General features: G+C 54.8%; 1 protein-coding gene across 1 annotated transcript in view; it reads left to right on the top strand.

The window, feature by feature from the left end:
• Positions 1–10,406, top strand: part of CHL1 (cell adhesion molecule L1 like) — a 56,228-nt gene that overhangs the window by 15,131 nt on the left and 30,691 nt on the right. Inside the window, exons 6-9 of the mRNA XM_015587170.1 lie at positions 82–252; positions 1,033–1,080; positions 2,822–2,942; positions 4,929–5,113. Of these exons, the coding sequence (XP_015442656.1) occupies positions 82–252; positions 1,033–1,080; positions 2,822–2,942; positions 4,929–5,113 (525 nt within the window). The remainder of the gene's footprint in view (positions 1–81; positions 253–1,032; positions 1,081–2,821; positions 2,943–4,928; positions 5,114–10,406) is intronic.

The following is a 10,406-nucleotide window of genomic DNA, read 5'->3' as shown; positions in this document are numbered from 1 at the left end:
GGCGGGCGGGGCGCAGGAGCCGCGTGCAGGGAGGAGGCGCAGCCGGGGCGTCCCGCTCAGCGGCCCTGCGCTTCCCCCCAGAGCTGGAGCACATCGAGCAGGACGAGCGGGTGCACGTGAGCCGCCAGGGCGACCTGTACTTCGCCAACGTGGAGGAGAGGGACAGCCGGGGCGACTACTGCTGCTTCGCCGCCTTCCCCCGGCTGCGGACCATCGTGCAGAAGATGCCCATGAAGCTGACCGTCCGCAGCTGTGAGTGCCGCAGGCCTGAGCGCGCTGTCCCGCGCCGCGCCGTCCCGCACTGAGGCCCACGTCTGTGCTCCGCCCGCGTTAGCTCCGCCCCGGCCACCTCACCCCGCGAGAGCCGCCTGTCCGCTGCCAGACCCAGACCTCAGCCCACATGCCCCTGCGTCCGTCCGCAGGTCCGATCCCCTCGGCGGGGGGCGCACGCCCATGTCCCGGGGGCCCACAGGTCTCAGACCTGCATCCCGCGGGCCGGAAACGCGGGGGGAAATGGCAGAGTCAAAACAGAAAGCAGCAGCAGGACAGACGGCTTTTGTCGTCCCCAGCGAGCCGTTCCCCGGCGGACACCCGCTCACGGGGCTTCTCTGCCCTGCTCGATCCCGCAGAGGCCACTCCGGGGTCCCGCGCGGGGGGCGCAGCCATAGGGTGCGGGGCAGACAGAGGCGGCATCACCGCCCCGGTGCCTCGGGGTCCACGACGTCGCCCCACAGTGTGTGTGTGCGTGTGCGTGTGTGTGTGTGTGTGTCACATGCCGCCAGGGCTCCCCAGGAGTCTCTGGCAGCCTCCACCCTCCAGGGAGCTGTGACTTCCACCTGCTCCACTGGCCTCGGCCGTGGCCGCTCGCGAGTAAATGCTTTTCCGCTGCACCCACAAAGACGGTGTTCCCGGGAAGCGTGCTTAGACTGCACTGTGTAATTTCCTAAGCGGCCACTGTGACTTTTCATTCCTCACTGATTCCGGCATCTACCATTGTGTTCGTGAGTTTTTTCTTCCATTTTTTTATTTCAGTAAAGCATGCTAATGACTCAAGTTCATCCCCAGGAATCGGTTCCGAGGGTAAGTTGATCACCTGTAGAGTGTGGCATATTCATTTTCACCTTTAGTTAGCTCATCGCCATCTCAAAAGTTGAGTTTTTCTTTTAATACCCGTGTGAGTGTATTAAAATGCCTAATTTCCTGTTAAGGAAAATCCCTTAGCCTAGAGATGCCTATGACCCCCTCACACCTTAAACGTATGCAAAGGGAGTGTATTTACATACGCGTAACTGTATAAATATACATTTATATACAACATAATTAACATGCAACTGCGCACACAGACACACACGGAACCACACATTTTTAATGGCGTAACTGCTTTAGGTCTCCCCGAATGTCCCTCGCTCTTGGTGACTAGCTGCTACATGCAGAAAGATAAAAAGCCGTGGTCAAGTGTCAGCAGAAGCGGAGAGAGTTGGGTTTAAGCAAGTTAAAGGGTGATTTTCTTGCAAGACTTCCCAGAATGCGAAACGCGGACGTGTCCGTCATAACGCTGAGGAAGAAAACAGTTTGCAGCATTTTCCAAACTCACTCGTCTGTCAAGTGCTTTGTACTTTTCCATGGAACGTCTGCCAGGGCTGGTGTCTGTGGACGACGCCTGAACGCCCCTGAATTGCACGTGTAGCAAGCTCACCTCCCGTAATGAGAAGGGTCATTTACGTGAAGGGTCTTTATGCCACTGGGACTGGTGGCTTCAGTCCAGTGTCTGACTCTCTGGTGACACAGCAGGGCTGGGCGAGGGCTCCTCCTGGTGACCCTCACCTTGGAGGTGGACTGATGAAGTTTACGTCCCCAGCATTAAAAAGGATCATTTCAATAACTTATTTATCTTTATATAGTAACATTAGTGTATAGCAATCATAGTATATAATCGTCATTTAATTACATTAAGTATAAAAATGGCACGTGGCCACCAGCTCGTTTCCGATTAGCACTGGAGAGGGCGTGACAGGTGCACACGGCCAGCACGCCTGGTGGCCCTCTGCTCGGGTGGCGGGGCGCCAGCCTGTTCCGTGCACACCACGTCACGCTGCGGTGACGTCGCGTGGACAAACGATTTACGTGAGTGTTTGGAACTAGAGTCCAAAGTTGCGTTGAACCTGGGGGTGTCCTCGTTCCCCGTTGTTTGAGAAGGGGGTTCCGAGGAAAGTGAGAAATGGGGCATTTCCGTGTGCTCAGCGGGGGCCCCGGTTCCCGCCAGCGGCGTCTCCCACGGGGCCTGAGGCGGCACGCAGCCACCTCCACAACCACAGGCGCCTGGTGTCCGCCACCGGCTCCCGAACCGGGGTCTGCGCGTGCGGGGCCCCGGGGGCTGCCCGCGGCGGGACACTTATCCAGGACCGGGGCTCGTGAGGTGAAAGACACACGTGGCCACCGCCCAAGGCCAGGCGTGGGCACCGTGGGGACAGAAAGCCTAGGCTGTCAGTTCACCAGCGCTTTCGTGAAGACACAAATTCCCCGAACCGTGTTTGAACGTCCGATTTGAAGGCGCGGTCCTCGGAAGCGTCATGAAACTTGGTGCCATCCCTTTTGATGCATCTGAGAGACAGTCCACGCTGCGGGCTAAGTGGCGTCTGTGTAAACGGAAATCTATTAAAATAAGTGACACGTGTGCATCTGTACAGACACGCACACGCACACGCACACGCACACGCACACGCACGGCGCCTGTCTTTAAGGACGTTTTAAGAAAGCTTTAGTGCCCGGGACTTGACTCTCTCAGTGTGTGAAACAGAAGTGATTTCTCTTTTCTGTTTAGCGAACTCGATCAAGCAAAGAAGGCCCAGGCTGCTGCTGCCTCCCGCGGAGCGGGGCCCCGCGTCCTCGGTCACCGTCCTCAAGGGGGACGCCCTGCTGCTCGAGTGCTTCGCGGAAGGCCTGTGAGTACCGCCCCCGACTGCGCACGGCTCCGCAGGGTGCACCGCCGGCCCGGGTGGGTCTGCACACGCGCCCGCAGCGACCCCGCAGACGCGGCCGCGTGGCCACCTGCCCGCAGGAAGCAGTCGGCGCCTCGCCCTGCAGGTTTCAGGCTGTGGCCGAGACCGATGTGCGATGGGATCGCTCTGTCGGCTGTGACAGTGTGAACGGGGGTGGGGTGACCACATGCGTAGAGCTGGGCGTTCGCACGATGGTCCAGATGTCCCTAGATAAATTATGGCTCACGTTCGCCTGGTACTTAAAATAATCATTTTATTCTGTCCTTCCAAGCGTGGGTCTTGGGGGATGAGCCCGATGTTCGAGGGCCAGCAGAAGCGCCCGCGTGCGGGGAGCCGGGGCCCAAGCGGCCTGGCGTCTGGCGAATGGCCGTTTGGACGGATGGAGTGAAAAGCAGGCGGCTCGCTTGGGAGACGTGGGTCAGGCCGCGTGCTGGGCAGTGTGCTGGGGGCGGCCGGCGCTCCTCCTGTCTGGGAGCTTCGCTGAGGCCCCCCGTGCCCCACACCCGATGGGGTGTGAGCTCCTGGGCCTGGGTCTGAGCCTCAGGGAGGCAAGAAGTACAGTGTGAATGTGCGTCAGTGAAGGGGCTTGATCTCGACCTCCAGTGCGTTTCTGCATAGCCATTGCCCTTCGATACGGAATTGGAGATAGTTGAAGCAAACGCTACGGGTTAATTGTTCAGTTATTGACTAGCGACGCATTAATTTGGCCACACGTGAGTATTCCAAGAATATACACGTGGGAAGGAAGAAGAATGGAAAAAGCACCAATTTAACAGCACAATGACAAAAGTAGCAAGTTCACTCACAAATTGAAGTTCTAATATGTTGTTTTTCACCCCAAAGACCTGAAGCCAGTTAATCAGCTTCTGGGGGGTTCAGAGTCCTCACTGGGGAAACGATTGTCATGACAGCCATCTCCAGTGCGCCCCCGGGAACGCGTCCCTGTCGATAATAAAAGGAACCTAGTGAGGGAAGAAAAGCAGCACCGACAAAAATAGCAAGTTGAAGGTCCCTGCCCCAGCCACGCAGCCCAGCCAGAGGGAGGGAGCCGTGACAAATCACCCGCTCACATCGGCGTCAGAGCTTCCCACACGGTTTTGAGCTCCCAGGAGCCGCGGAGGGCCCTGTCCTGCCCCCGCCCCGTGTCCCCGACAGAACCCCGCAGGCGTCGCTCCCGCCCCTGCCTGAGGCGGAGAGATTTAGCGCCCGGTGGTGCCGAGGTACCCGCCGGCTCTCTGTGTGCTTTGCGGCGGCCTTTCGTTCCTGCGTGTTGATGGGGTGATGCAGTCTTTCTAAGCAGGGGAGATCCGGCTCACCCCGCTTTCCTCTGCTCCCACCGGTGCTGGCTCCTCCTGGGCAGCCAGGCCTGCGGGGCCCAGCGCGGTGTCCTGCGTCCGCCCGCTCCGTGGCCCTCTCCCCGAGCCGTGTCCTCCAGTGCCAGCCTCCGGGGAGTAAAGGACCCCAAGGCTTCCCTCGGTGGCTGTCGGGTCCCTTCTACCCTGCTTGCCAGACGTGGACAGGGAAGAACGCAGTGACTTCTGGCCACTTCCCACCAGCCACAGGGAGATTTCACCCTTGACACTCCCCTTGTAATATTTCTGGGCGTCTGGTCACCCGTCCCTCACCCGGTCACCCGTCCCTCATCGGGCCACACCCGCCCAGCACTCGCCATGGTCAGCCCCCTTAACGGAAGAGCAGGATTTCTGAGGAGGGGACCATTCGAGGGGGTTGTGGGGACAAGACCTTGCCCAGCCCTGGGGTCACACTGACGGTGGTGGCAGGTCACCCACGCCCGGGAGGGTGGCTGTTACACGGCCGGTCTCGGGGTGCACGTGGAGATGACGCGCTAAGGGGTGTGTCCCGTGGGTTTTTTCATGTTTTATTTTTTTACTTTTAAAAAACGTGTGTCGTTTATTTATTGTTTCTCAGACCAACTCCACAGGTTGATTGGGAAAAAATGGGCGGCGATTTACCAAAAGGGAGAGAAACTAAAGAGAATTACGGCAAGACCTTGAAGATCGAGAACGTCTCCTACGGGGACAGAGGGACCTACCGCTGCGCAGCCAGCAACTCCCTGGGCACCGCCCGCCACGACTTCCGCGTCACCGTGGAAGGTACAGTGGCCGCCCCGCGCGGGCTCGTTTCCTTCTGCTTCCAAACGTGGGCGCCGACGCGTGGGGGGGGCCCCGCCCCAGGGCGCGCGTGAGAACAGGTAAGCCGCTTCCAGGGCGCCCTGGGCTGTGTCGCACGCCGTCAATCCGCTTTGTCACCCACCCACGAAGCCACACAGGAGGGACACGTGACAAGGAATGAGCTCGCGTTAGGGACGAAGCCCAGACGGCTCCCCCGAGTCGCTCAGATGGCCACTCACCGGGGCCCCTCACCACCGTATCGTGAGGGACGCCGTTCCTCGTGACGCGCAGTCGGCAGCGGCCCGGGGGGAGCTTGGGCCGTGCGCCCCGCGAACCCGCTTCACCTTCGGTGCCTCAGTCTTCGCCAGAGAAGTGAGCGAGCGAGACTCATGGCTGCCTTGGGCCTTTCCCGGACACGTTCTTGTTTTGCCCACGTCTGTGATCCAGACGATGTTCCACACGTTGCTTACGGGGAAGGAAGAGGAGACTGAGGTATAACTATGAATTCTCCACCCACAGGTGCAAAACCGCGTACGTTTAAGTCATCTCTCTGCAAGCCCACGCCATTGCGTGTGGGGTTACGGAAATAAGTAGGCAACGATTTCATCCTTTAAAAAAGGGGGAGCTGCGAGACGTCCGTGGCGGGGTACCTCTGGGCAGAGGGAGAGGCCCCCGGCTCTCGCTGGGGGTTTGGGTGGCACAGGCCGCCTCTGCGTGGTGCCGCTGACGGTCTCGATCCAGCTGATAGAATGATTACTAGGCTGCTGCTCGCCGAGTGCTGTGTGGGCTCCGGCTTGGCGGGAATTGTCCCTTTCAGGCCCCCATTCTGAGACTGGCACCCTAGGGCTTTCCTTTACATTCCGATAAAGTTCACTTCTTCAAGATTCACTTCGCACAGGGAGCGCCCACGTCGAGGCCCAGTGTGTCAGTTAATGGAAGAGTAAACGCTCAGGCACCAGTTGTGCTCAGAGCGAATGCGGGAAGGTCCCCGTTCCCAAGGCCTGTCCCATCGCCGTGTCACCAGCCGGGTTGGGGGGAACAGAAAACGGGGAAGTCCTTTGCCCTGGTCCCGCGCGCGGAGGGACGTGTTCCTCCGACATTAGATTCGCCAAGACGCCCTGCGAGGGAGAGCCGGAGGGATTCATGCCATCCGTGCGTGGAGCCGCCCTGGCGCTTCCGTGCCATTTGGCACGGGGGGCTGGTTGTCTGGAGGCCCTCCCCCCGCCCGGCCCCAGCACAGCCGGGGAGCAGAGCCCGATTGTTCGCTGCTCCCGCCCGGAGCTGCTGACGATGAGAAACCCTTCCCGGCGGCTGGAGCGGTGCCAGGGCAGCTGAATATTTTAACAATCTGGCCACAGTCTCCTGACTGTAAGACCGAAGCTTTCAAAAGAATTGCAAGGGTTGCAAAAAAAAAAAAAAAAAAAGTCAAGGATGTAAAATAAATTGCTCAGTTTGAAATGTTGGCGGCAGGACTCCGCGGGGTACAGGTTTCCCGAACAAATTGTCCTCACTATTCATAAAACAGCTATTAGCGCTATTGAGATGCAAATAATGTTTTTACTGGGAACACTTAATCCTCCCGTGAAGAGAAGCTGGTAACTGCCCCCAGCTCTGCGTTTAGGACACAGGCAGGCGGGAGGCACAGGGACCGCGCAGGCTTTTCTCCTTGCAGCGTGACAGCGGCATCACGCGGCCCCCGTTAATCGTGCGGGCGGCGAGTCCTCGAGTCCTCGTACTCGACCCCCCTCTGCTTTCCTGAACCTTCGCTCCCCCTTCTTTCGTGCCCTCCTGAGAAACGCAAATTAAATCGCCGGGATCAGCCACACGGGAAAAGAGCAGTGCCCGATCCTGGAGGACCGAGGCCCTGCGTCCGGCAGCGCGGGCTGCTGGCCTTCGGCCCGTGCCCCTCACTCCCGACAGGGGCGCATGCTGTCGCTTAAGCTGCAGCGCCCCCAGTGCGGAGACGCTGCCTTCTCAGACCCTCTGCTGTGCAGCAGCCACATCAGCCCGGGCGTCCGACCAGGCACGACCGTCCAGAAGCGCTGCCTAGTTAGTGAAAAAATTGTACATTACATCTACGAAGAAATCAATATATAGGATACATATTATTTATGCTATAGTTATATATTATACCATATATGTGCTATATAACTGATATGTAATTTATTACATATAAAGTAAAAATATCAACTCTATAAATTAATATACATAATATATAGAGTATGTATATATTAAAATGGCATCTAAAAACATTATAAATCCAGAAATCGAAATATGACCACAATCACATTTGAAATGATTATTTAAAAATAAATTCCCACCAACAGTGTTGTAAACTTTTAAAACCTTTAAGACTTCTGAATTTTTAGTAAGTATAATAAGAAACTATACGTACTTACATGGCCATAATTGTTTTGCCTTTTTAAAGGAGGTCGTGAATTCAGATGTCACTGATATAATTAAGAAAGCCTCATTTTCAAATAACAAATCTATTTTTAAAAAGTTTTAATTAAATCCGAGATGGATGAACCTAACTTTCTTTTTTAGTTACTTATAATATAGATATTTAATAGGAATTTCTTACTCAGAAAGTAATTTCCGTGTTGTAAATTTTATAGGTACCAAATTTCCCGTGTCATTTTGTTTTCCTTCTAGTGGCAAAATCTCTAATTAGCTTGCTTATTATATTCTAAATGTTCAGACATTTGCATCTCAGTTTTCAGTAGCATAAGCTAAATTTATCATCTTACTTTTTAATCTACCATAATGATGAGTAAAGTTTCGACATCAGTAATTTTCATCAGTTCCCAGACATCTTCGGAGAACATAAAGGACCGGGAGCGGTGATGGTTTCTCTCGGGATTTCCGTTTTAACCTCTCCTCTTCCCTCTTCCCTCTTCTGCGCATTTTTCCTTCATCTTTTCAGCTAGATCTCCCCTCGCAGGAATACGTGCGTGTTCTAATTTTGGAAAACATCTCTTTGATCGTCTCTGCCCCTCGCCTGACCTCCACCCCCCAGAAGTGGCCTGCCCCATCGCCAGTGTCCCCAAACTCACTGTGCGTTCTTTGGTGAACCACGGGGCAGCTGGCTAAGAGGCCAGGACTGAAGTCATGGCTGGAGGCCGACCGGAAGTCAGTGACTCCCTCTGCCCGAGTCTCACTGCAGGCTCGGGGAGCGGTCATTTCAGGTCAGGTCAGGTCCCCCCTGCGTGCTCACGTTCGCGGTGTCAAGCAGAGGAGACGCGGGACGAGCAATGTTGCTCCCTGGTCCCCAGGTCGCTGATCTAGGAGCTCTTCCCACCGACCCCAGTAGTGTGGGCCGGTCTGGCAGCAAGTGACCGCAGTGTCCGGGCCCCCAGGTTTCTGCACGGGGCTGACGCGAAGTCTCCCTCCGGCTGCGTGGCTGAGCCGCCCTTCCGCAGGACGGGTGTGCAGCTCCCGAGGTGCGGGCGGGAAGCGTGTGCGCAGAGCTCCGCGCGTGGGGAAAGACGGCAAGGAGGAGGGCTGCCGGGAGCTTCCGCCGTGGGCCCGGGGGTCTGCAGACCCTCGAGGCAGGGGACGGATGTGGCGGGAACTGGGGCTGGCGACTCTCAGCGGCCGTGGTTCTTCTCTGCGGCCCAACGGATAAAACAGTAACGAGTCAGAAGCGAGGCCAGATTTCCTCTGGAGTCTCGACGATGCCACCCGGTCGCTTGTCCGCCGACCCACGGACTGGCACGAGCAGTGAGTGGGCCTGGGCCGATTGGATGACCCCTCCGAAGCTCTGCCCTCCGTCTGCGGGGACGGGCGAGGAGAGGCGGTGGCCGGAGCCCCCGTTCAGCTCTGATAGATGCAGATGTTGAGGAAGGCAGGCACCGAGGAATTAGTGACATTCCTGGGGTGAAAAGAAAAATAAGCATCTGATTTCCTAACGCACAGAGATTTAGAGAAATGTCATCATGCATAATCTATCTCCTTTATTTTATTATTTTTTACTTGTGGTATTATTGACACGATGTATTAGTTTCAGGCGTATCACATAATGGTGAATATCTATATATATCACAAAATGATCACCGATAATTCTAGCTGACGTCCATCACGTCACACAGTTACACATTTTTCCTCGTGAGAAGGTCTTTTGAGATCTCTCTCAGCAGCTCTGAAATGCACAGCAGCCCTGCCAGCCACGGTCACCATGCTGTGTGTCCCTCTCCTTCGGGTCCTTCACCCAAAAAGCGACCGTCTCACTTTTCTTCTGAATATACGACGAGCTCTATGTCATGGAGCTTCTTCTCTAACCTAAATGTGATTTTATTGTGATTTTTATGCAAAGACAAAAAAGTAACCATACCATCAGAAATGCACACACTCAGACCGAAAAAACCCTTCGCCTCCGAGAGCGACGTGCAGTTCATGATTCAGGCTGTCGCATCTGAAACTCGCTACCGACAGTTCGTGGATTAGGAGCACGGATGTGTAGCGTGGGATTTACCGATTAAGTCCACACCCTGTGGCACGAACTCGGAAGCACTTTTCGCATTTGAACTTGTACTTACTGGGGTGATTCGTTTATTTTTGGTTTCCTGGTGAATTTATAGGCATTTTCTTCTCATATAATCCCCCTTTCCTCCTTTACTTAAAAAAACAAAAAAAGGTTTAAATGACATTTTTCATTTTACACATCCCTGGACTAAATTTAAAGACTGGCTTTTTGGACTAGAAGTGGAAATTCAGGACGTCTCGGGGGAGATAACCCAGCATCACAGGATGGGAATTACTACCTGCAGGTATTATGCAATTTCCTCAGGAATCGAATTATCCAAACCATCCACACTTTAATCTAAATCTTTTATTCGCTCCTGACATAGTAATGTACTTAAGGTGACAAAACATGACAGTAATGTTTGCACTAAAGAAAAATGTCTCATTCTGTACTGAATTCTACTACTTAGAATTATAATATTGGAGCACTAGGCACAGAAAGATGCAAGTAATTTAAATATATCTTTTCCTCCGTTGTTTTCAGGGCAAAAAGCTAAACGTTGTTACTAGGCTCCCCTCCTGCCTCCCGTACCCCAGAAAGAAAATCTCTAGGAAAAGAGGTTCCCAAGTTCCTAGATAAATAGTTGAGGCTGAGGATATAAAAATGCTGTAAGCCATTAATTAAGAACTATTGAAAATAGGGGCAGAACACTTTTAACTTCGTTGACATTTTTCACAATTATTTGAGCATCAGCGTTGCTAGGTGCCCCGCGGCAACCGCTGCTTCCGCCGCCGGCATGGGCCCGGGGTG

This window comes from Pteropus alecto, unplaced genomic scaffold, assembly GCF_000325575.1.
Source record: "Pteropus alecto unplaced genomic scaffold, ASM32557v1 scaffold53, whole genome shotgun sequence".
NCBI lineage: Eukaryota > Metazoa > Chordata > Mammalia > Chiroptera > Pteropodidae > Pteropus > Pteropus alecto.
This window is presented reverse-complemented; position numbering and strand designations above follow the sequence as displayed.